The sequence below is a fragment of the Urocitellus parryii genome, chromosome 1 (genome assembly GCF_045843805.1).
Source record: "Urocitellus parryii isolate mUroPar1 chromosome 1, mUroPar1.hap1, whole genome shotgun sequence".
In the NCBI taxonomy this organism is placed as follows: domain Eukaryota; kingdom Metazoa; phylum Chordata; class Mammalia; order Rodentia; family Sciuridae; genus Urocitellus; species Urocitellus parryii.
The window spans coordinates 206,616,961-206,643,192 of record NC_135531.1 but is presented as its reverse complement, the minus strand read 5'-3'; the positions used below and the strand labels follow the sequence as shown (position 1 = coordinate 206,643,192).

Here is a 26,232-nt window from a genome sequence, read left to right as displayed (position 1 = left end):
CTAAATAAAAATATAACAAATGGATGGGGATATGGCTCATTGGGTAAATGCCACTGGGTTCAATACCTGGTACCAAAAAAAAAAAAAAAAAAAAAAAAAGAAAAGAAAGGAAAATTGCCCCTGTACTGAACATACACAGACTTTTGTTTTTGTTCCCTAAAAAATATAGTGCAACAACTATTTACATGGTATTTACATTGTATTAGCTGTTATAAGTAATCTAGAGGTGATTTAAAGTGTCCTGGATGATGTAAGTTAAATGCAAATCTATGCCATTTTATATGAGGGACTTGAGCAGCAAAGGATTTTAGCAGAGGAGAAGAGAAGTTTGTGGAACAAACCCTCATGGATGCTGTAGTCAGCTGTGTTTTATTCAACAGTTACAATAAGCAGACAGTAGGTTGGAACTCAGGAAGTTATTATGCCCTGTATTATTTTGCTGCTTTAATATATTCTGTTTGTCATATAATGTACTTGCACAGATAGCTACACCTGACGATAGTCCACAGCAATGAAAAAAACAATAAGAGCAACAAATTGAAGTTTTTGTAAAATCAAAAATGGATTTTTAATCACTCCCTATTCTTTTTCCTCCTTTAGTAGTAAGATGGCCATCCTTTACTTATGATGACAACTGAAAATGGTTGTTTTCACATGTGCTTGTTTATCAAAGTAAAATTTTGGCAACCAAATGCTGATTTACCTACAAATTTATGAAATTTACCAGTCAACAAAATTCCAAAGTTTAAAACTTGTACATAGTTTGTAAATCCACTTGAGTAGTTGACTTTGTGGATTTTTTTCCAGTCATTTAGTGAGGACAGAAAAGTTAACAAAACAATCAGCTTCATCTTTTATGAAAAAGTGATGACTAACGACTCTCTTTTCCACAGAAACTCTATAAACTTGCTTTGGAAGAGTCTCGGAAGGAAGGCTGTGACCTGCGGCTGGATGCGATTCCAATCCAAGCAGCCAAGGCTTCAAGAGATATTGCTAGTGATGTAAGTTGAAAGTTTTGAAAGAAGCATTTCTTACTCACAGATGTGGACAAATGGCAGCTTTTAGAATTTTTCTCGCCAGAATTTCAGTTGTCCTTACAGATCTCAATTTCCTCTCATGATTCTCACACACACAAAGTTGCAAATGACAAGGGAGGAAAAGAAATCAGGTATTAAATAATGTGCCAGTTGTACCTGTTAATCCATCAAGAAAGAGACACATTCTTTTTGGTGGGAGAGAGTTACAGGGGATTGAACTTTGAGGCACTTGACCCCTGAGCTGTATCCCCAGCCCTATTTTGTATTTTATTTAGAGACAGGGTCTCACTGAGTTGCTTAGCACCTCTCTTTTGCTGAGGCTGGGTTTGAATTCATGATCCTCCTGCCTCACTCTCCTGAGCTGCTGGGATTATAGGTGTGTGCCACCCCACCTGCTAAAGACATATTCTTAAAAAGTAAAAAATAGTTTTTTTTGAGTCTGAAGAATTGAGCATCTAAGATGCTCAAACATCCCAGAGGTTTGTGAAATTAAAGATATTAATACCTCAAGTAAATTGATCAATATAAATGTGAACTCTTTCACACTACTTCTGTCCATTTATTATTTGACACTGAAAGAAGAATAATGATGAATATCTCCATGTTCTCTTACTAAGATGCCCCTAGCAAGAATAAACTGTGAAATAAGTGAAGTTTCTTTGCAGCACCTATTTGCCTCTTCTCTCTGCTCCTTTTCTTCATGTGAAAAACATCTCCTTAGGGTATCCTTGACCTCACTGTCTACCAGGCCTCCCCAGAGCAAGATCCAGACTTCTGGAAGGGCCCATGCCTCAGACTTACATTCTTATGTACTTTGGACTTCATTCCTTCTATTTTTAAACACTTTCCAGCTATTATGCTAGAGAAGCCCACATTGTGATCATCTCATAGTAAATCGGATCTTGATGTTATTCTTGGATTTTAAAAGTAGTCTTAACCCCAGCATGGGATTCTGTTGGTGGAAGTTTAATGTTCCCAGGTCCAGTAAGAGAGATCTTTCCTTGTGGCACATAAACTATTTACATGTGATATATATCATTGGCCAGGGACTTCACTTTCGATTCTAATAATAAGGAAGGTGTTCTAAAATATTATTAATGTTAAACATTTAAAAAAAAACATGCATTTTGTTTGTTTTTTGATACTGGGGATTGGAAACAGAGGCCCTTTACCACTGAGCTACATCTTCAACCCTTTTTACTTTTTATTTTGAGACAGGGTCTCACCAAGTTGCTCAGCCTGGTCTCAAACTTGCAATCCTCCTGCCTTGACCTCCCAAATAGCTGTAATTATAGGCATTCTAACATGGGGTAGATGACCCATTGGGTTGTACAAGATGTTTTATTTTTACTTGTTAAGGAAGTACAATGGTACACCAGGTAGTATAGTGTAGAGAAAGGGAAAAAATATTAGGAACAAGAAGCTCTCCATCTAGGCTCAGCCCTACCCCCTACTTGTGATGTGATCTTCAGGTGCCTACTTTATAAAATGGGGTTGATGATATTCACCTCTCTCCTCATGATGGTAGAGGGTAAAATGAAGAAAGAGTGTGTATTTTTAATCATTAGACTAATATTCCTTTTCTTTCTCCAGTACAAGTACAAGGAAGGCTACCGCAAACAGCTGGGCCACCACATTGGGGCCCGGAACATTAAGGATGACCCCAAGATGATGTGGTCCATCCATGTGGCCAAGATCCAGAGTGACAGGGAGTACAAGAAGGACTTTGAGAAGTGGAAGACCAAGTTCAGTAGCCCAGTGGACATGCTGGGGGTGGTGCTGGCCAAGAAATGCCAGATCCTTGTGAGTGACATTGACTATAGGCATCCTCTACATGAATGGATCTGCCTTCCAGATCAGAATGATGTCATTCAGGCCCGGAAAGCCTACGACCTGCAGAGTGATGTGAGTGACTCTGACATCCTTCAACCATGTGTTTAAAAGTCTTAAAAGGGGGGTTCACAAATATTTCGTGCCATAGATTCAAGTACTATCTTTTGAGTATTGTAGCTCCATGTTTTGATCAGGCTCTGACTAGTCACTCTTGGAAGAATAGTAAAAATAGTGTCATTGTTTTAAAAAATGTTTCCAAAAAATATTCAATAAGAATTGTTACCCTTATTTATGAAAAAAAAATTCTTCTGTAGTCAATTATTTAAGTTCAGGGAAGAAAATGAAAGGGATAAAATTCCTTCTTACTCAAATCCTAAGACAAGAGAAGGAACTTAAAGTAAAAAGGTGAGTATTCTTTGACTTAGAAGCATGCACATAGAATCATATGAATAAAAATGCCATATTTTATTGTTCCCCAAAAAACACATTAATTCACAAATGGTCGATCACAGGCATTCATCCTTTGCGTATATCACATGGCTGGCTGAGAGGGCTACTGTCCATAAGATAGGAACCCACTGAATTCTAGTAGAGTATTATTCCCACACAAGTATGTATGGAGAATCACATCAGAGAATAAACACCTTGTTTCAGGAGGGAGGTGGTAATTTCCTTAAAGTGGTTTTGTGTCACTGAAATAACACTATTAAAGAGATTTTATAGGTCTTTAAAACAGCTAATATTGACTTCTATCAAAGGCAAGGCATTTGACCAGCTATTCTCAATAAAGTAAGGCAATCCTGTGGATTGTCCTAGAAATGTACACAAATAAGTCTCAGAATTATAAATTGTCTGTATATGTTTAATCAAGATTGAGCTGTGGGTGGTGGCACAGGCCTGCAATCCCAGCAACTTGGGCGACTAAAGCAGGAAGATCACAAGTTCAAGGCTAGCCTGGGCAGCTAGACCCTGTCATTCATTCATAAATAAATAGAAACATCAAGCTCTGGCACCAGGATCATTAGGTAATATCTCCATATTTGACATTATTTCATGTCCAGGCTATTTACAAGGCTGATCTTGAGTGGCTGAGAGGCATTGGATGGGTTCCTATTGGCTCTGTGGAGGTGGAGAAGGTGAAGAGAGCTGGAGAAATCCTGAGCGACAGGAAATACCGCCAGCCTGCAAACCAGCTCAAATTCACATGCATCACAGACACCCCAGAAATTGTCCTGGCAAAGAATAATGCCCTCACAATGAGCAAGGTGAGTCCTCAGCTGCTTCCTGTTGCCAGAGTCATAATGAACTTGGCTTGTGGAGTAGAAAATGCCCTCAAGGGTCACCAGAGAAAGGAGGTAGAATGGACCTGATTCTCATGCAGGCCTTCACCTAAGTATCTGCTTGGCTTCTGGAAGGCTGGATCTCTACACTGTCTCAAACCATGCCCTCTAATTCCCTGTGTGCCTATGAAAACAAAGCCCCAAGTAATTGCTCGGAGTACTGCACATTCTCTCCTGAGCAGGACCTAGCAATACCAGGAATGCATTACCTTTCCCTGAACACTCCCCTAGGCAGAGCAGACTGAGGCTGTTGGTTTTCTCTGTCCATCTAATAAAGAATATAAGCCAAGCAACATGAACACTCCCCTAGGCAGAGCAGACTGAGGCTGTTGGTTTTCTCTGTCCATCTAATAAAGAATATAAGCCAAGCAACATGGTGTTTCATAGTAGTGCCAGAACACAAATTAGTTGCTTTTCCATCTTAGGTTGTAGAAATCCACTTTAAAAAATGAGCTGCTATTTCTGCTTTCATTACATAAGATAGATGATCACTTTTGTCCTCTAGAGTTCTATCAATCTGTTTATTCCATGAGTAGGCTCTTATTATGCACATTTTAGATTGAATTGAGCTTAACTGAATTCTGGCCTGGCCTGAACATTTTCTAATCATTCAGTAGTAAGATTGAGTGCTCAAATCGGAATAGGAAATTGGCTCTCAAACAGCAGACTTCAGAGTTGGAGCTATAAAACTCCAGAAACTATTTCATTCCATAATAGCAACCACAAAGATAATAACAGTAGGAAACACCAAAAGAAAAAAAAACTTAAGAACCTACTATGGCTCAGACATTTTATATATGCAGCTAGTCCTTTAAAATATTCAAAGAAGATATAAATATCCCCCTCTTAGAAAATTTGAGAAGTTTTGTACCATTCTGAAGATTGCACAAGTTAGAGTGAAGTTGAGTTTGAACTTGAGATAGACTCTGGTGTCTGGGGATTCCTATAGCTCTATCACCAAGCTCTGCCTCCAACATCCTAAGAGGAAGCTTGTGATTCATTGGATTAAAAGAATTCATAATTAGAGCTTTATATTAGCTGTGAAACAGCTATGTAGTGTTTAAATATTGCCCTGTTTTATTCTCCACTACCCTTTTTTTCCCCCTACTTCCAAATAACCTTAACAGGATTGATTTTGTAGTTAAATTGGATAGTAACTGGATTTTAAAGAAGGTTCTGTTTCCCCCTACCCTCCTGTAGCATTTATACACAGAAGCTTGGGATGCTGACAAAGCCTCCATCCATGTGATGCCGGACACCCCAGAAATCCTGCTGGCGAAGAGCAATTCTGCCAATATCAGCCAAGTAAGAGATTTCCTGATTGTCCCCTATGCCTTTCTAGAAGTCATTAAAATGCTTCTTCTACCTTAATGATTTCTTCTCTAGAATTGGCCTATTAACTTCCTAAAACACTTTTATTTTATTTTTGTGTGTGTGTGTGTGTGTTTTATGTTCCACCTAGAAACTTTATACCAAAGGGTGGGATGAATCAAAGATGAAGGACTATGATCTGAGAGAAGATGCTATTTCCATCAAAAGTGCCAAGGCCTCTAGGGACATTGCCAGTGATGTGAGTACCTTCCATCTAACTCCCTGAGTCCCCGCAGTGCTGAATAACCCAAAGTTGGACTAATGGACCACACTTTGTAATTGTTTCCACATGCCTCCGGTCCTGCTTCCTTGAAAGATCTTTCCCTTAATTGTCACAGAGAAGAAAAATACTTTTGGAACTTGAGTTGGAGTTGCTGCAGGGAAAGTTCCCACCAATGAAAATATAAGAGTATTTTTATTATAGTATTAAAAAATAACATAAAATTGCCCAGAGATGTCAAAATGTCTGAAGTATAAAATTCTTACCCATTTCATATTGTCTGTAATTCTCACCATGAGCATGGTCCCCAAACTAAATGTCTAAATCTGTATTTCTGGCATTTTAGTACAAATACAAGGAAGCATATGAGAAACAGAAAGGCCACCATATTGGAGCCCAGTGCATTGAAGACGATCCCAGGATTATGTGTGCCATACATGCAGGGAAGATTAACAGTGAACTTGAGTACAAAAAGGACTTTCAGAAGTGGAAGACCAAGTTCTCTAGCCCAGTGGACATGTTGGGCATCTTGCTGGCCAAGAAATGCCAGACTCTGGTCAGTGATATTGATTATCGCAACTACTTGCACCACTGGACCTGCTTACCTGATCAGAACGACATCATCCAAGCCAAGAAGGCCTATGAACTGCAGAGTGATGTAAGTGATTTGTGCTTTGGGAAGGAAGGAACTGAGGGCTGAATATCATAGATTTGCGAATTGTCCAGTATGCCCCTGTGGACAGATAGTCATGCACTGTGTAACTCAGGCAGGGTGAGGAGACACTATTCACATTAATACAAACCCCTAGTTAGGCATTTATGGGAAGCATAGAGAGATGAAATCATGTCCTTTATTTCCTGGCCTTGATTCAAAACTGTTTTCTTATGTCATTTGTAATTTCTAGCAATGAAGATATATTTCACACAAATATAAAGCATCTGAGTGTTTTTAAAATAATTGCCACTGTTAGGCCAGATCCAAAACACTAAATAGTATTTCATTGGATCAGCTATTATAGGATTAAAATGGAATAAGATTTAATAAAATAGTCCTTTAAAATTTTTCCAATTTTAAAACTTTTAGAAATATCAAATAATTATATCATGAAATTCTTTATTAGAGGTGTTTCTTATTTGTGGCTTGTAGAAATAATTTTGGTTTTACAAATGACTTTTGTCACCAACATATATCTTATGTAAGATCTTAGGTCTTACTTTTTCAGAACTACCATTCTGTGCTCATCACCCCCTCCACTTTATTTTTCCACTGAGGGCTGAATGTCTAACACTTGGAACAATGATTTCTCTACCGTCTTTGTAGAGTGTGTATAAAGCAGACCTGGAATGGCTACGCGGCATTGGCTGGATGCCAGAAGGCTCCGTAGAAATGACCAGAGTGAAGGGTGCACAGGACCTTGTGAATGAAAGGCTCTATAGGACTCGACCAGAAGATTTGAAATTCACCTGCATTGTTGACACTCCAGAAATTGTCCTGGCAAAAGCCAATTCTCTGCAAATGAGTGAGGTAAGAATCATCGAACTACCAAGCTTCTGTCTTTCTGGATTGTGTGTTCAGATAATGGCAGTGAAACCAAACAAGTACAAGCTCTCTTCAGTGAATTACAGTGGTGGGCAGATCCAAGAGTCACTGGACTAGTTTAGTGAAAGCATGTGAAAAGCAGAACTCTGACAAATACATTGTGCCTTCCCCTCCCACACACATACTTTGAAGCAATAAAATGAAAAATATCTCTCGATGATAAGGCCGGGTGTGGTGGTGTAACCTGTAATCCCAGCAGCTCAGGAGGCTGAGACAAGAGGATCTGAAGTTCAAAGCCAGCCTCAGCAACTTAGCAAGACCCTAAGCAACTTAGCAGGACCCTGTCTCAAAATGAAACATAAGAGGGCTAGGGATGTGACTCAGTTATTAAGTGTCCCTGGGTTTGATCCCTGGTACAAAAAAAAAAATCTCAATGTTAATTCAAGGAAACAAATAATTCTATTAATAATAAGACATGTAATATAATGTTATATAATAAATGGTATAACATTGTGAGAGTCAGGATTCCCTAAAGGAACATATCCTATTGAATGTATTTATAGATGTATTTATGAACACACAGAGAGACTGAGATTTTAAAGAACTGATACATGCAATATTGCAGATTGGCAATTCCAAAATCTGCAAGGCAGAACAGCAGATTTGAGACCCAGGGAAGACCGCAGTTCAAGTTCAAAGACAGTTTTCTGAGCCAGGTGTAGTGGCACACACCTGCAATCCCTGCAGCTCAGGAAGCTGAGACAGGAGGATTGAGAGTTCAAAGTCAGCTTCAGCAATGATGATGTGCTAAGCAATTCAGTGAGACCCTGTCTCTAGATAAAATACAAAATAGGGCTGGGGATGTGGCTCAGTGGTTGAGTGCCCATGAGTTCAATCCCAGGTACCTACCCCATCACCACCACCAAATGATAGTTTGCTGAAAGAAATTCCTTCTTGTTTGGGGAAATCAGACTGTTAAGGACCTTCAATTGATTGGATGACCCCCAACTCCATTATGGAGGGTCCTCTGCTTGGTTTAAAATCTGCTGATATAAATCCGAATCTTATCTGAAAATTATTTTAACAAAAACATTCAGAATAATATTTGACTAAATATCTGAGTATCATTGCCTGGCCAAGTTGTCACATCAAATAAACCATCCTAAACATATTTTAGAAACATTTTCCCAAATAAAATAGTTACTAAGTCTTAATATTTCAAATGTCCATTCTCTATCATTGAATTAAATATTTCCCTTCTCTCCACAGAGGCTGTATCAAGAAGCCTGGAATAAAGATAAAACCAACATCAACATTCCTTCAGATACACCAGTTATGCTGCAGGCCCAAATCAATGCCTTGCAAATTAGCAATGTAAGTGCTATAAATATGGACTGTAAAGGCATACATTGTGGGACAGTGTCAGTCAGCTTGTGGAGTGTGTTATAATTGAAAAATTACCTATCTTAGAAATGTTCATGTCTTTCAGTGCTAGATTTTTTTTCTTTAGCTATCATTCCCAAAGTAAATGAATGTAGATTCTCATTTAAATGTTAGCATAGATACATGGCTAGGTGCCTGGACTGCAGGAGTTGGAATACCTGAGTCCTATTGGTGATCTGCTTTCAACCTTGATCCATCCTCCTATATCCCAGCGGTTGTGGCTCCATTTCTCATATGTTCATTGGGAACAGTGGAACCCTAGTCATGTTCCATTGACTCTCAACAGTGTCTGTTATCTTATTAGTGTCTGTTTTGATTGACCCAGAACTTTCTTGTTTGACATTTCAAAGCCATATGAAAGTCAAAAGAAATTTTAGTCATATTTGAAGAGCAGGGTCCATATGATATCTATGTCTTATACCTTTAGCAAACACATCTGATGCATCAAAGGGCAAAATAAGGGAAAAAATCTTATCCAGTCTTGTTTGGTACTTTGATACAGATTCTCTGGTTCTCTGTTGACTCTTAGTTTCCGTGTCCTGTGCAGTGGAGTATTTTCAAGTACATACCATGTTATGATGAGTATAAATATTCAAATATTAATAGAGTTAGATGTTTAGCTTTAAAAGTATTCTATGCTCTACAAAGTAAACAACCAACAATAAAAAGAATTCAGAAGTAGGTGCTTTTTTTCTTATGCCACTTTCCATGTTTTCCCTCAATAGAAACTCTACCAAAAAGACTGGGACGAAGCCAAGCAGAAAGGCTACGACATAAGAGCAGATGCCATTGAAATCAAACACGCCAAAGCCTCCAGAGAAATTGCGAGTGAGGTAACTTTCCTCGATTTCTTGTGATTCTTCTCTTCTATAAAACAAATGGGGACACTATTTGTCAAGAATTTTGTCTTTTTAATTCATGCAAACAATTGCATTTTGTCATGTGCTAAAAACTTTCTCTTAGTTAAAAATGTTAATCTTTATTGCTACAGATAGATATAGATAGATAGATATAGTAAACGGGCCAACAATAAAAAGAATTCAGAAATGGGTGCTTTTTCTTCCATGTTTTCCCTCAATAGAAACTCTACCAAAAAGTAGTTTCAGATAGATAGATAGATAGATAGATAGATAGATAGATAGGGATAGATAGATAGATATAGATCGGTCTTCTGCTTTGTTTCTAAGTAGAAACAAAATATCATGAAAAATTCTTAGGAAATTTTTGGAGAAAATTGAGAAACAAATATAATGTATTTTATCCCCAAACATTTCTGCCATTTTCCACAATATAAAAAATAGATGGTAGTTTCATATTAGACTTACCACTGAACTCACATTTTATATTAAACATTTTATACTGAAGGCTTATGTAGAATGCTTTCAGTAATGTTTTCAAATTCACTTAACACTAATTTTAAAACTAATAGTCAAAATGATTATCCTACCAAGCCTACTCCTACTCTCAGCTCCAAATCTTTAAGACACTCTTCCCCGCCCCCACCTGAGGTTCTTCTCTATTTATTTGTTTTTTATCTCATGTATCCAGCTGTTACCTCCTTCTATGCCTCATTTTTACTTTCAATAACCAATAACCACAGCTGGTTCACAGTAACTGCCTTAGTCCCAGTTTTCTCTCCCTTCTGTCCAGACTTCCCCATCTTATCCAATTCAGGAAAGAAAAGGACATCATTTTTGTTCTCAACTCATCTGATGGAAATTCTAGTCCATAGACCTTTAATTGTCATTTTCTGATTCAAGTCAATAATCTTGATTTCCATCCCCAAAATGTATATATTTCTTCTCCAGCTCCAAAACCAATCACATGACTTTTCCCTGCCTGAGGTATCCTCAGTGCTCTTGGGAAACCATCTGACCTTATGTTCCACTTGCCAGGCAACCTTGGTTACCCTCATGTGCCTTATTTCTCCCAATTAAATATAGGATAATAATAGTATTATGGGCAGAGTGGCACCTGCCTATAATCCCAGCTATATAGAAGGCTTAGGCAAGAGAACCACAAGTTCAAGGCCAGCCTGGGCAACTTAGAAAAAATATAAAGATCTGGGTATGTAGCTCGGTGTTAAATGGCTCCTGAATTCAATCCCTAGTACTTAAAAAAAAATAGTATCTACCTCATAGAGACATTGTATAATTGTCACCATTCAACAGTTTTCGACTAAAACACTTCCACGGTTTCATATGGATCAACCTAATTCATTTGAAGCTCTCATAATAGTGTGTGGCATACAGTGACTGCTTAGTGTGATGGTGTTAGTCTGTTTTCTATCACTGTGACAAAATGCCTGAGAAATCAGCTTAAAGGAGGAAAGATTTATTGGGGCTCATGGTTTCAGTCCACGTTTGGCTGGCCCCATATCTGTGGTTTGTGAGGCAGCACATCATGTCAGTGAGAGCTTGGTAGAGCAAAACTCTCACCTCATGGGGGTTGCGAAGCAGAGAGAAAAGGGCCAGGGATAAGAATAATATTCCAAGGGACTTACCTTAAGGACCCACGACCTTCAACTAGGTCGCATCTCCTACAGTTTCCCACACCTTCAGTTATGAATCTATCCATGAATTAATCCATTGGTGAAGTGAGAGCCCCCGTGAGCCTGGCAATTCCCAAGTCCCATCTCTATAAACATTGCTGCACTGGAGAAAAGGCCTTAAACACAAGAACTTTGGGGAACATTCCAGATCCACACTATAACAGTTAGTTATTATTTTTTATTCTTGTTTGCCATGCTATTTTCTTCCTGGTTTATTCATTTCTTCTAAAAGAAAACTACCTAAAATTGTCCTATTTTCTTTAAAGTGAACTGAAATATATAATAACTGCCAGTGTTGAGCTAATTTACATTAAAGTTAAGAAAATATCCTGAAATCATTTAAAGAAAAATCCTCACTACCTTATTTTCATATGTTGTTGTTGTTTAATCTGTTTTTTCACACCTTTAGTACAAATACAAAGAAGGCTACCGTAAGCAGCTAGGCCACCACGTGGGTTTCCGCAGCCTGCAAGATGACCCCAAGTTGGTATGGTCTATACATGCCGCCAAGATCCAGAGTGACAGAGAGTACAAGAAAGCTTATGAGAAATCTAAGGGAATTTACAATACACCTTTGGACATGATGTCAATTGTCCAAGCCAAGAAATGCCAGGTCCTGGTTAGCGACATTGATTATCGCAATTATCTGCACCAGTGGACGTGTCTGCCAGATCAGAACGATGTGATCCAGGCCAAGAAAGCCTATGAACTGCAGAGTGATGTGCGTATATTGTCATCAGATTCTGGGGAGATGTGTGTTTGTTCCCTAGAGGCTTAATTTAAATGGTAATCTTAATAGAACCTGAAGTATTCTGTATAATTCATGGTGACAGAGTCTTTTCAAACATTTTCTTTCTTATAAAGAATTCTTTCTTGTAGAAGCAGGACCTTATCACCAAGATGAAAACCAGTCTCTTATACTTTGTAATTAGGTAGAGAATTTCAATCCTAGCTGTTCTGATCTATTACCTTTGCATGATAAGATGTCTAATTTCAGAAATAGATAAAAGCATAAGGAAATATTGAACTTCAAGTTTATCTGGCACACAGATAAATATAGATAGAGGTAGATTTTCTTCTCATTATATATACATCTAAGGATCTTTTTCTCTAAAATTCCTACAGATGTTTTTGTATCTCAGTGATACATAAAAGGCAGACTTCAAGTGAGCCCAGAAGCTCAACCTAGAATAGAAAAAAAAAATTATGTGCCATTGCTATCTGTCATTCTAACAAGTGTACCACTTGTGAGCCCTGCTCCAATGCTGTAGGATATTGTGAGCTTCTCCTAGAGATGTGTGCCAGAGACATAACACCCACCTTCTAACATTTAATGTTATCCTTGAATTCTATGGATTGGTTGCCTAGCTGATGGAGTCTAGAGGTGGTTTGCAAGCATTGAACTCTGTGGGTAAATTTGTTTCTTCCCTACTGTGTGTTCCTCTCCTTCCTGTAGAACATATACAAATCAGACCTGGAATGGATGAAGGGTATTGGATGGTTGGCAGAGGGTTCTGTGGACGTGATGAGAGTGAAGAATGCGCAGAATCTCTTGAATGAAAGGTTATATCGTGTAAGACCTGAGGCCCTCAAATTTACCAGTATTGTTGATACACCAGAGGTGGTCTTGGCAAAGACCAATGCTCTACAGATCAGTGAGGTAAGCTGGGTTGGTGACATTCTCAGACAATTTAAAGACTTCTCCAGAAGTCTAAATGTGAACTGCAAACTGACAATACCCACATTAAGATCTTGAACATAAAAGTATCTAGATAGATCTTCATGCTGTCAATCTGTTAGCTGTCTCTAGATTTCGTTTGCTTTGATATGTCTTTGTCAACACATGTGGGCCCAGATTCTGATATATTTAAATCACATTTTGAAATCCAGACTATAATACAGATGATTTTATGATACCATAATCACAAAATTCCCTCCTTTTAATAACTATTCAATCACAAAATAGCCTGAGAGGTCCAGGGATAAATATTAGATATTATTGTAGCTCTTCGTAATAAGAAAGAAAGGTCCTGACTAGCAATGTGAATAATCATAGTTTTTCTGCAAAGGTGGGCTTACCTGCCAGATCATTAGATGTGAATTAATGGAAAAGGATAATTTTACTACTGTATTTCTTATTCATTATAAATTTATGTTGTGTCACATATAAGTGTGTTCTTGAAGTTACTTTTGGTACTTTAAATAAAAATCACAAAATGAGCCAGGAATGGTGGCATATACCTGCAATCCCAGTGATTTAGAGGCTGAGGCAGGAGGATTGCAAGTTGGAGGCCATCCTGGGAAATTTAGTGACACCCTGTCTCAAAATACAAAATAAAAATGTCTGGGGATGTGGCCTGGTGGTAAGTGTCCCGGGTTCAACCCCCAATACAAAACAACAACAAAAACAAGCAAAATGAAGGCAAAACATGATCTACATTTTTAATTAGGAAACATGCAAAGGTAACTTTTAACTTTATTTAACATTTTATTCATGTAGTCATTACTAATCAACACCTCATTTTAAAATTTTTTACCAGCCACGGTATCGTGATGCCTGGGACAAAGAGAAAGCTAATGTGAATGTGCCAGCTGACACTCCACTGATGCTGCAGTCCAAACTCAATGCCATCCAGATAAGCAATGTAAGACACAGCTTGTTCCTCTGCTTGACAGCATGCTCACTGCCTAGCCAAACCTTTTATCAAAAGTTGGGCATGAAAACATTTTTCCACCAGTCTCTTTATTTCTAGTGTTTAAGCTAATAACAAGTAGTTATGTTGGTCTCTGTGTATTTTTATAATGTAGAAGTGTGCATTGCTATTTTTATTGGAAAAAAAAACTTAAAGATGCATGAGTAGTAATATTTAGTTTTGGTTTTGAGTGGCTCATCATTGCTTTTTCCTCTTAAAAGCTAGATTTGCTGTCTTCTAAATTTATGTCTTTTAAATAAATATTGAGATTTCTTTTCTAAATATCATTAAAAATCTACTCAAACTCAAGTTCTATCTTGTGAATCTCAAGGAGAGATTAATGGCCTGCCTGTTCATAGCTATTCTTGAACACAAGTAATGGTGACTCAGTAGCTCCCCCTTCAGACTGATTGTGACATTGCACGCTCAATTCACAGAAACAGTATCAGCAAGCTTGGGAAGATGTCAAGATGACCGGCTATGACATAAGAGCAGACGCCATTGGAATCCAGCACGCCAAGGCTTCCAGAGATATCGCCAGTGATGTAAGAGCTCTTCCTTGCCAAGCCTTAACAAATGCTAACTAGTAAACACCTAGGGAGTTGAATTTCCCAGGAATTATATTTAGATAGAATACAAGTTATTATTAGTATATTTATATCATATCATTAATATATTAGTAACATATTATTAGTATATTATTTTAAAATCTCAAATTCTAGTACAACTCATACAGTAATTTGAGAAATCCCTTCATCTGTGCTTGGTTCTGCAATTCTTATATTTAAACACAGTTTATTTTTCCCCAGAAATCTCAGTATCAGTCAGTTTATAGGAATTGGAAATATCATGGGTACAGAGAATTCTGTTGATACACAAAGTATGCCATGCTTACTACTGATGGTTCCTGAGATAATTTTATGTGGCACTATTCTTTTAAATAATTACGTGTCTGTTTTAATATGTGCTAGAAAAACATTGATTATCCTCCATTTAGATTGGGTTTTAAATTTTAAATAAAATTTTGAAACAAGTTTATAACTTAAGGATTACATCTATTTAAACAAAGGATCATTTTGACTTAAAGGAATATGAAGTGCAGGTTGTATTTGTTTGTGGCAAAATGTCTAAGGATAGTAAACAGTGACTAACATTTGGAAAATGCTGAATGGGACTCTATTAAGAGATGATCAGATACACAGTTCTTGACTTAGAGGTATTCACAATATTTTCAATTATGTACATATAGAAGACAGCCAATGTAACAAAAAGTATAAAACTTAAAGCATGAATTTAAAGAAATACTAATGTCTAAAAGGTAATCTAAGCAAGGTGGAATTATATTGAATAGCTATCTAGAGAAAAGCGAATTTTGAAAAACCCCTTCCTCTGTTCTCATCTACCAGTATCTGTACAAGACTGCTTATGAGAAGCAGAAAGGCCATTACATTGGATGTCGCAATGCCAAGGAAGATCCAAAACTTGTTTGGGCAGCAAAGGTGCTGAAGATGCAGAATGACAGACTGTACAAGAAAACCTACAATGACCACAAGGCCAAAATCACCATCCCACCGGACATGGTGTCCATCAATGCTGCCAAAGAGGGCCAGGCATTAGCAAGTAATGTGGACTATCGTCAGTACCTGCACCAGTGGTCTTGCTTTCCTGATCAGAATGATGTGATCCAAGCCAGGAAAGCTTATGACCTGCAGAGTGATGTAAGTATGTCCCTCAGGAAAAAAGGCTTCTATGGCTTGGCACAGCGACTCCTTCCCATGCTATGGAAAACATCTCTCCCAACCTAGGCACTTCCCTTTAGTGTTTTACCAAATTTATTGATTACCTACTTTACTGCTAAATTAATTTAGGAAGTTTTCATTTTCATTAAAGTTGCTACCAGAATCTTTCTATTCAGTTTTTAAGGTGTATAGGTTTATAGGTTATTAAATTTAAAAAAAATACTTAGTCCTTCAACTATGTATTAAAGGAGGACAGAAATTAATTTCAAAGATTAGTGTCATGCTCTAAATTCACTTGTTTCCCTTAACTGGATGTTCTTCACAATGTGGTGTTTCATTAATTTTCCAAGCCATTTTTAGATTTAGCCATTTTCATATGTTATGCCCATTCAATCTTGTAGAAATAATGGACTTTATAAGGTTATTTGTTTCTTGTGAAGAGTGGACACCTTCTTTTAATTATCTGAACTTAGTTTCCTCATGCTTCAGGAGATTTATTTTTTTAATAATAAATGAGTTTACTGCAGGCAAGTAGGCTCATCTCTTGAATTGCCTAGTGGTAGAGGTAGGCCAGTTTTTAAAGAACTGCAGTCTCTTCATTCGCATGAACACACTGGTAAATGAGGCATGCATATCAATCAAATTCTTACACGAAATCAGAGAGGGGAATTTGTATGTTATCTTCTTTGAGAATTCCTTCTGAATTTTGGAGATTCATCATATTTTAAACTCTAAAACATATAATGTCATTCTTCCTTAAGAGGTAGAGATATTCTAATATTTTTAATTCCCCTTACTACCATTTTTGCTTGATATTTGTATCCTGTAACTATTACAATACCATTTTTAAGCAACATACTGGCTCTTAATAAATTTAATAACTGGTGTTTAACGTAGAAAATTTTTATCTGCTTAACATTTTAACTGTATGTGGGAAAGCAGGTGTAGTAGATAACCAAGAATTTGCAAATTCCAATTAAAAGCAAGATGCTATCTTAGATTTTAAAAAGGCTCAATTGTGAACCAGTTGTGGAGACTGTTGGTTGAATTCTTTTTCTGAGAGAGCATCTCTCTATATAGCCCAGGCTGTCTTCTAACTCCTGGAATCAAGCTATCTTCCAGCCTCCCCACTAGCTACGACTAGAGCCAGGTGCTACCAAATCCAGCTATGAATTCTTAATTATCCCTTTAAAAATATCAGACATTGTGTTAGCACAATATACAGCGGTAAATATAGGGGAAGGAAAAAGTAAGACATAGCTCCTGAGATTAAGGAGTTCACATTGATAACAAAGAACTAGATGTTAATTAGAGAATATCAATGAATGAACAATGGGGTGAATAGCTGAGTGGGTTCCATGATCCTAAGAAAAAAGAGGTCAGGGAAGGCTCTTTGGAGAAAAAGCTAACTGTGGGGTGGGAGCAGATGAATTAATGATGATTAATTCATGCCAATAGGCCTGGTACAAACTACAATCGCAGAGTGGTCAGAAGCACAGGGTGAAGGGACACCTGAGACTGTATGTAGGGACTGTGTCAGACCACCTGTCTCCTCCTAGTCCATGTTAAGGATTTTGATCTTCATCCTTAAACACTGGGAAGCTATAAGATAAGCAGAATGTTGTGACATCAGATTCATATTAGGAATTTTGAAAAGATCATACTGACTGTCATGTAGAGAACTTACCAGAGAACCCATTATTATTGCTTTAAAAGTCCACAATGGCTGGTATAATGATTGCTTAAATATTCGTCAAAAATTGACCATGTGTACCCCCAAATAGAGAGCTATTTCCATGTCATTTCAACTTTCAGAATGTGCATAGGCACCCCAATACATATGCACAGAAAACAAAACAATGCTGTGTGTGAGGAATTACATCAGTCAGCAGCGCTCTAGATGTTTAATTTTTTTTTTTTTTTTTTTTTTGGTAGTACTGGGGATCAAGCCCAGGGCCTCATACTTTCTAGGCAAGTGCTCTACCATTGAACTATATTCCCAACCATTTTTATTTTATTTAGAGACAGGGTCTCACTAAGTTGTCCAGGCTGGCCTGGAACTTACAATTAATTCTCCTGCCTGAGCCTCATCAGGATTACAGGTGTGTGCCACTGCACCCACCCCGTGATCTATTTTAAATAATTTTGTTATTTGACAAATCTTTTTTTTTTTTTTTGGCACTATGGATTGAACCCAGGGGTACTTTACCACTGAGCCACATCTCCAGTTCTCTTTGTTTCTTTATTTTGAGACAAGATCTTGCTAACATACGTAGGGCCTCACTAAGTTGCTGGGGCTGGCTTTGAACTTGTGAACATCCTCTGCCTCAGCCCCCTAAGTGGCTGGGATTGCAAGTACACACCACTGTGCCAAGCCTTTAATTATTATTTATTATAAAAAACTGTCTCCTCATTTTATTACAACAGTAAAATAAAAAAACGCTGCTCTGCCCTAACTTTGCTTTCTTTCCCAGGCCATTTACAAGGCTGACTTGGAGTGGCTGCGTGGCATCGGCTGGATGCCAGAAGGGTCTCCAGAAGTATTGAGAGTCAAGAACGCCCAGGAAATCCTATGTGACAGTGTCTATCGAACACCCGTGGTGAACCTCAAGTATACAAGCATTGTTGACACACCTGAAGTGGTCCTTGCTAAAGCAAATGCTGAAAATATTAGCATTGTAAGTCGCTTTTGTTTCCATCTATCAAAATCAAATTGGAACCATAAATAAATAATAAATTCCCAAGATCAAGATAACATGATAAAAATTTTTATTAAAATTTAATAAAGGATGTTGACAGCATTCTTTTTGCTTATTAAATTTAAACAAAAATATATTGATTGAAGGTATAAATATAGACTTTTATCATATTAAATTGGAATTACTCATTGAAAAGATTCTAGAAACTTGGCTTTAATATGAAAAGATTTTGGATCCGATTCAAAAGAAAAGTTAAAAGTTATACACTGAAACTAGCAAAATTACAGATTGTGAAGTGATTTTTGTTATTGGTTCTTTCCATAGCCAAAGTACAGAGAAGTCTGGGACAAAGATAAAACTTCAATCCACATCATGCCAGATACGCCAGAAATCAATCTCGCTAGAGCAAACGCTCTTAATGTGAGCAATGTAAGTACCACAGCAGACGAGGTTTCGTTTGGAGAAGGGTGGGGGACGGCTCCTTGACATCAGCCCTTGGCCCAGAGTGAGAAAAACAGCAGTGACTGGAGAGCCAAGTCAACATGTCGAAAGGGTGAGGTGAAGGACAGAGAAAAGGGAAGAAGAAAGGACAATTAATGACAGATTCAATTCAACTTGAAATATTTATGAGAACTCTTTAGAAAGCCATACAAATGAATTTTAAAACCCGGGTCTATGGGGGATTTTCTTTAGGAAATGACAAATAACTCCTGGGGGAGGGGGAACAGAAAACAGCAAAAAATGAAATGTTATTAGACACATTCCTTCATTATCTCAAATGCTAAGGTCATTCTCTGGAAACTAATAAAAGAAGGAAAGCCATCACAATCACCAAAACTTATCAAAGGTAGTTCCAAAAATGAAAACTGTAGACCATTAATAATGGGAAAATAAATTCTGCAGTACAAAGGATATGATCCAAACAACCAAGGCTCATGCAGGATTGCCAAGACAGCTCTATGTTCAGAAACCTAATCATTTAATAGCACAAAAAGCAAAACCATATGCTCATTTTAATAGACTTGAAAAGGCGTGCGGCAAAATCCAATATCCATTATTTTTTAGTAAAATCTTAGTTAAACAAAAAAGATAAATGAATATTTTCTTGAGACGATTAAAAAATAAATCTTAAATCAAAAGCCAACTCATTCTCATTATGTAAGCTTTTCTTTTTCTTTTTCTTTTTTCTTTTTTTCTTTTGGGGGTTGAATCTAAGGCCTTGTGCAGGCTAGGCAAGATCTCTACCATTGAAAGTAAGCTCCTGTTTCTTATTCAAGCCAGGATAAAACCCAGGATGCCACACCTGTAATCTCAGCAACCCCGGAGGCTGAGGCAGGAGGATGGCGAATTCAAAGCCAGGCTCAGCAAAATCGAGGTGCTAAGAACTCAGAGAGACCCTGTCTCTAAATAAAATACAAAATAAGACTGAGGATGTGGCTCGGTGGTCGGTGGTTGAGTGCCCCTAAGTTCAATCCCCTGAGTTCAATTTTTTGGAGGGCACCCTCCAAAAAAATAAAAAATAAAAAACAAAACAGGATGCCCCCTAATGTCATTTATTTAACATTTAACTGACTGAGTAAGTTTCTCATTAATACTAAGAGGTAGATATTGGAAATAAAAAAATAAAGTCATTATTGCAGATAAATCATTTGGGGTCTGGAAAAAACAAGAGCATCAGCAGGGGAAAAAATGTGTTAATACGTAGAATTCAGTTACATGGCTCTTACACAATTCAAGGAGGTTCAAAAGAGGTACCATCTTCATGGATCAGAGATTGCTTGTGCATGGAATAAGTCTGACCTTAAAAGAGGGATACCACTTTAATGCAGTGGTTTGGAACATGACATCCTTTCAGAAGAATAATTAATCTTTCTGAGGAAAGAAGTGTGCCAAGTAAAAATTCCTCACCATATGTCCAACTTCTCCATTAATTCTACTATAATGAGCTATTTGGGTACTAATTATTTTCCAGTGTTTGGAAGGAAATACAATTTTAGGGCATAGATGTGCTTTGGGGAGGTGAGGCCAGAATCAACATCATAATGCAGTATAATTCTTGTCAAGTGGTTGAATCGAGAGGCAGTTAGTTCTTCATTACAGCATAGACTGTTCTTCAATTCAATCTTTGACAGGAGAGTTCTGGAAAGTCTCATATGCTACTTTTGTATGATAAATTTCTCAGCTGAAAATACCAGAACCTTACCATTGCTATCATGATATGAACAAAACTAGCGCAGTATTCAGAACTATGCCAAAAATCAAGCTATTAACTTTAGAAATTTAATGAGAGTAGCTGACATTTTAGAGGAAACCAAACATCCCATTTGAATTTAAATGAAAATGTATATATTTTTACACATGGTATTGCTGTTATTATAATCTTGATATAATTTGCTCTTCAAAACTGCTTCCATTGTTTAGAAAGCACAACTTTCACAGAATATTTTTATATTATTTTATGGGTGACAAAATATATTCATATTAAATTGATTCATAATTTTCATACTACCTATGTTAATAAGGTATGGTTTGTTTTGCTTTTATTAGATGAGAAAGTTGAGATACAAAAGTCTATGTTCTCAAAGTCTCGAAGTTAGTAGAAAAAGAATTAGTTCTCCAGCCCAGATTATTTTTACTTGACCTCATAAAATTTATTACGTAAGAAAAAAAATAGTATAACTATCTGTGTAATGAAATAAGATAAAAGCAAAAAAAATCAAATTAAGGGACAGAGGTTGTGACTCAGTGGTAGAGCACTTGCCTGGCATGTGTGAGGTACTGGGTTCGATTCTCAGCACTGAATATAAATAAATGAATAAAATAAAAGTCCATCAACAACTAAAGACATATTTTAAAAAAATACTTTGGTGAGGTCTGAAATATCTCATGCTGTTATTCTTCAGGAAAGAGAAAAACTAATAAAGTTTCCCCTGTCCTTTGCTTAAAGAAATTAACCTTTCAAAAATTAATTTTAAAAAATAATAAGTAAAATTAAAAGGTAACATGACATTTTTACATTAAATATCCTCTTGTATAATACATTTCAATTTAGAGAATAACTTTTTCTTTTGTACATAAAACAAATCAATTGGTAAAATAGGCCCACCCAAAATGCAAACAAAAACTTAAATGAAAATTCATATAAAACTCAACCATGCTTACAACTATTAAATTAATCTGAGCTTTCACTTTTCAGAAACCAAATGCTATGAAATTGTAATGATTGAAATTCACCTCTTTCTGCACAATAGAAGCCCCATACTGATTAGTTTGATTTATGAATTATATATTTAAATTACTGTTATTTCTGAGTCTTTCCGCCATTGTCAATACAGAATGTATCTATTAAAATATAAATATATATTTAAGTACATCTTTTAAAACATCTGTAGATCAGTCACTACTTTAGTTAAACTCTTTTAAAATGCAAAACAAATAGCTGTCACATCCAATTGTACTTTAGTAGATCTAACATTCCTGAGTAACATGCACTATTAATCATACAAAAAGAGCCAAGAAAAACTCACAAATGTGAAAAGGCTAATTCTTAACCTTACAAAACTGAATTGAGTCAAAGACATTCAACAATAACAATAAAAGCCTTTTAATGTTTGAACTTATCCCAATGCTGTCAATCCATTAACAAGGAAAAAATAAGTAAAAAAAAAAAAAAGTAATTACATTATGCATACAATTATAACCTTGAACTCCAAATCATTTTATGGCCCAATACAATGGTGCAGAGAATGATTTTTGTCACCTATTATCTCTTATCATTTAACTGTTCTTCAGTCCTGGAGCTTCGAATCTGCACCCCTATAATATTAATTTTACTTTACTGGGAGTTATTTTAAATTTGAATCTAGAATGATACCTTACTTTTTCTCCTCTTTAGAAAATTTACCGTGAGGGTTGGGATGAAATGAAGATGAGTTGTGATGTACGGCTGGATGCCATCCCTATCCAGGCTGCCAAGGCCTCCAGGGAGATTGCCAGTGACGTGAGTGTGGCCATTTTTACCTTCTCAGTTTTTTAAGCAGGTACCCCAGGGATATGGGAAGAGAATGCTGTGATCCATCTGCTTTGTTTTTTCCATCCCCAGTATAAATATAAGCTTGACCACGAGAAGCAGAAAGGACACTACGTGGGCACCCTCACAGCCAGGGATGACAACAAGATCCGGTGGGCCCTCATCGCTGGCAAGCTTCAGAATGAAAGAGAGTACCGGCTGCATTGGGCCAAATGGAAGACTAAGTTCCAAAGCCCTGCAGACATGCTCTCCATCTTGCATTCTAAGAAATGCCAGACTCTGGTCAGCGACATTGATTATCGCAATTACCTGCACCAGTGGACATGCCTGCCTGACCAGAACGATGTGATTCAGGCCAAGAAAGCCTATGAACTACAAAGCGATGTGAGTGAAAAATGTACCATGAGCTCTTCTATCATTTTGCCTTGATTCCCAGAAAGTTTGTGACATTAAATCTTTTTGTTGTCATTTCACATCTTTAGTCAGCCAAGAATTTTATATCAGTTTGACCTTTATAATGTGATATCAAAATCACCAAGACCAGAAGGGATCTAGACTTTGTATCATGAAATAAATAGTAGTGTGAATGATCTGTGAATGCATCAGGTTAAAGAAAGTTGCTGTGAAAAAAAAATATTATTTTTGTAGAATTTAAGTAGCAGTTAAGGTTTATATCAAGGAAAATATTGGTAGCCCGTGGACAGTATCTGGGCACAGATCTCTTTTTTCAGTTGACACCATTGTTGAAAATTTTTGAGTTAAGTTGCTGAGGTTTTTTAAAACAGGAAGTTTTTAAGAAATCTAGAATTTACCATTTCTCCTGAAGATTCAGAAGCTGTAGCTCTAGATATGAATTAGCCTTTGGCAACAATACCTGGAACTGAATTGAAGTTGACTCATGTTAAGTAGAAAAAAATATCCTCGAGTTTGTCACACTACGTGACTTAATTAATTTTCTTATATTACCTCCCTGGCTGCTTGAGTATGTCATCCTTGCCTTATAGAGTGTCTAAATTGTATTTCTTCATCAGACTTGTGAATAGGCTAAAAAGGACGAGGAGATTTGAATTTATTCTGGCCCTGTTTTCACAGGCTGTTTACAAGGCTGACTTGGAATGGTTACGTGGAATTGGTTGGATGCCAAATGATTCTGTTTCTGTCAATCACGCCAAACATGCGGCAGATATCTTCAGCGAGGTATTTTACAATGTTGCCATTTCCCAAGAGAATGAACAAAAGTACATGAGCCAAAATATAGTCATTGTATATCAGCAATTTAAACCATTTTTAAGTGCTGTAACTTAAGCTAGACATATTTTCCCAAAATAATCCTGTAGTATTTCTATCACATTATGGGACCATATTCCTAATATAATATCCAGCACACTCATTGATGCTTGGAATTGTATAAAAGGAAAAATTCTTTGGTCAGCAATAGAAACATATTGGGAGCAGTTTGACCACTTGAAAAAAAAATAGATTGTTATGATACACATAATTATGTGACTCTTGGAGATAAGCAAACTTGTTACTTTATAATCTGTAGGAAGAATAAGAAGCCAACTCATTTATTTAAAAATAAAATGGCAAAAAGAAAACAAAATTGTCATGAAGATGCCATTCATATATGGAACTCTGTGCCTCAATAGAGGAGGGCCCTTAAATTTAGTTAATCTCAGTTCACCAAGACCAGGGACTATGACTAAGGTTTTTTTCCCCCCCTGTAGAAAAAATATCGCACAAAAATAGAAACTCTCAACTTTACTCCTGTGGATGACAGAGTTGATTATGTGACAGCGAAACAAAGTGGTGAGATCCTCGATGATGTAAGTATATGGCTGTTCTTTTGTTGTTTTGTTATTTTTAGTTATACACAACAGTAGAGTGTATTTTGACATACCATACATACATGGAGTATAATTTATTCCTATTAGGATCCCATTCTTGTGGTTGTACATGATGTGGAATTTCACTGGTGGTATATTCACATGTGAACATAGGAAAGTTATGTCCTATTCATTCTACTGTCTTTCCTATTCCCATCCCCCATAAAATCACACAGCCTTGCAGATATCATTTCCAGAGCTTTCCTGCCTCCTTGCATTCAGTGTGCAAGAACTGCCTGAGAAATATATTTTAAGTAACACAATGATCGTTGCTAGCAATTACTTGGACATTATGGTTTGGGGGGGGACGGGGCAGGGAGGGTAACTGAGGATTGAACTCTGGGGCACTTGACCACTGAGCCACATCCCCAGCCCTATTTTGTGTTTTAGAGACAGGGTCTCACTGAATTGCTTAGCACCTCATTGTTGCTGAGGCTGACTTTGAACTCGAGATCTTCCTGTCTCAGCCTCGTGAGCCACTGGGATTACAGGCATGCACCAGAAGAATGTTTTCTTAATATCAAGTAACTTGCCCCTTTGCCTTTCATTTTTAGATTAAATACCGGAAAGACTGGAATGCCATCAAATCAAAGTACACCCTCACAGAAACCCCACTGCTGCACACTGCCCAGGAGGCTGCTCGGATCCTGGACCAGGTATGGATTTACTCTGATGCCTGATACTTCAGTGGGGATGCAGAACCCTAAAGAAACCATTGGGGATTTATGCACATGGCTCACCTCTTCCTTCTGATACCTCACTTAACTGCTATTGTGGCTCTGTCTTTTAGTACCTCTACAAGGAAGGTTGGGAGAAACAGAAAGCCACAGGTTACATTTTGCCTCCAGATGCGGTGCCATTTGTTCACGCCCATCACTCCAGCGATGTTCAGAGTGAGGTAATGAATTATCCTGTTCTAAGTGTACTGTGCTGGGCATCGCCCTTAAGGGATGTTCATTTCAGCTTGACAGACCTGGGTGGGCTTGCTGAGAGCTGCAGTTTGTGCTCCGCTTTGGGTGTTTTCCCATGGGGTTTGGTCTGCTTCTTCCCACCCCCCACCTTTTTTTTGTTTTGCTTTTTCAACAACTATTGTTTAAGTTTTAATTTTTTCTATATTCTCTTCCCTCTCTAAAATCTCTAGGATTCCAGATAGATACTTTCAGAATTAAAGAATGCATATAGGAATTTTTTTTCTATTTTAAAATAGCAATTTGGGGCTGGGGCTGTAGCTTAGTGGTAGAGCGCCTACCTCGCATGTGTGAGGCCCTGGGTTTGATCCTCAACACCACATAAAAATAAATAAAGAAAGATATTGTGTCCATCTACAACTAAAAAAAAATATTTTTTTAAATAGCAATTTCTTCATATTTATTTATTTCAGTGCTTTGGTTATCTGTTTCTTGGGGAAGGAGTGTCAAATGGGAGGCTGAATTAGCAAATGTTCCTTAGAAGATAGTCAGGCTCCCTCTGCCTTGTGTACTTATCAGCACTGACGGGATCTCTATTCTTCTTCCCAACAGCTGAAATACAAAGCTGAACACATAAAGCAAAGAGGTCACTACGTTGGTGTTCCAACCATGAGAGATGATCCTAAACTGGTTTGGTTTGAGCATGCAGGCCAGATTCAGAATGACAGACTCTATAAAGAGGACTATCACAAAACAAAAGCCAAAATCAATATACCTGCTGACATGGTGTCAGTCTTGGCCGCCAAGCAGGGGCAGAACCTTGTCAGTGATATTGATTACCGTAATTACCTGCACCAATGGATATGTCATCCTGACCAAAATGATGTTATTCAGGCAAGGAAGGCCTATGACCTACAGAGTGATGTAAGTGATTTTTGTTTC

The 26,232-nt window shown here is 37.3% G+C and overlaps 1 protein-coding gene across 25 annotated transcripts in view; it reads left to right on the top strand.

The window, feature by feature from the left end:
* Nucleotides 1-26,232, top strand: part of Neb (nebulin) — a 205,594-nt gene that overhangs the window by 107,896 nt on the left and 71,466 nt on the right. For all 25 annotated transcript variants that reach the window (XM_077802538.1, XM_026387917.2, XM_026387926.2 and 22 more), the window contains 23 exons: nt 894-1,001; nt 2,631-2,942; nt 3,932-4,135; nt 5,411-5,515; nt 5,673-5,780; nt 6,148-6,459; nt 7,123-7,326; nt 8,611-8,715; nt 9,510-9,617; nt 11,745-12,056; nt 12,792-12,995; nt 13,876-13,980; nt 14,466-14,573; nt 15,435-15,746; nt 18,242-18,445; nt 18,791-18,895; nt 22,362-22,466; nt 22,569-22,880; nt 23,589-23,693; nt 24,224-24,322; nt 24,937-25,038; nt 25,173-25,280; nt 25,903-26,214. In XM_077802538.1, coding sequence (XP_077658664.1) covers nt 894-1,001; nt 2,631-2,942; nt 3,932-4,135; nt 5,411-5,515; nt 5,673-5,780; nt 6,148-6,459; nt 7,123-7,326; nt 8,611-8,715; nt 9,510-9,617; nt 11,745-12,056; nt 12,792-12,995; nt 13,876-13,980; nt 14,466-14,573; nt 15,435-15,746; nt 18,242-18,445; nt 18,791-18,895; nt 22,362-22,466; nt 22,569-22,880; nt 23,589-23,693; nt 24,224-24,322; nt 24,937-25,038; nt 25,173-25,280; nt 25,903-26,214 — 4,059 coding nt within the window. The remainder of the gene's footprint in view (nt 1-893; nt 1,002-2,630; nt 2,943-3,931; nt 4,136-5,410; nt 5,516-5,672; nt 5,781-6,147; nt 6,460-7,122; nt 7,327-8,610; nt 8,716-9,509; nt 9,618-11,744; nt 12,057-12,791; nt 12,996-13,875; nt 13,981-14,465; nt 14,574-15,434; nt 15,747-18,241; nt 18,446-18,790; nt 18,896-22,361; nt 22,467-22,568; nt 22,881-23,588; nt 23,694-24,223; nt 24,323-24,936; nt 25,039-25,172; nt 25,281-25,902; nt 26,215-26,232) is intronic.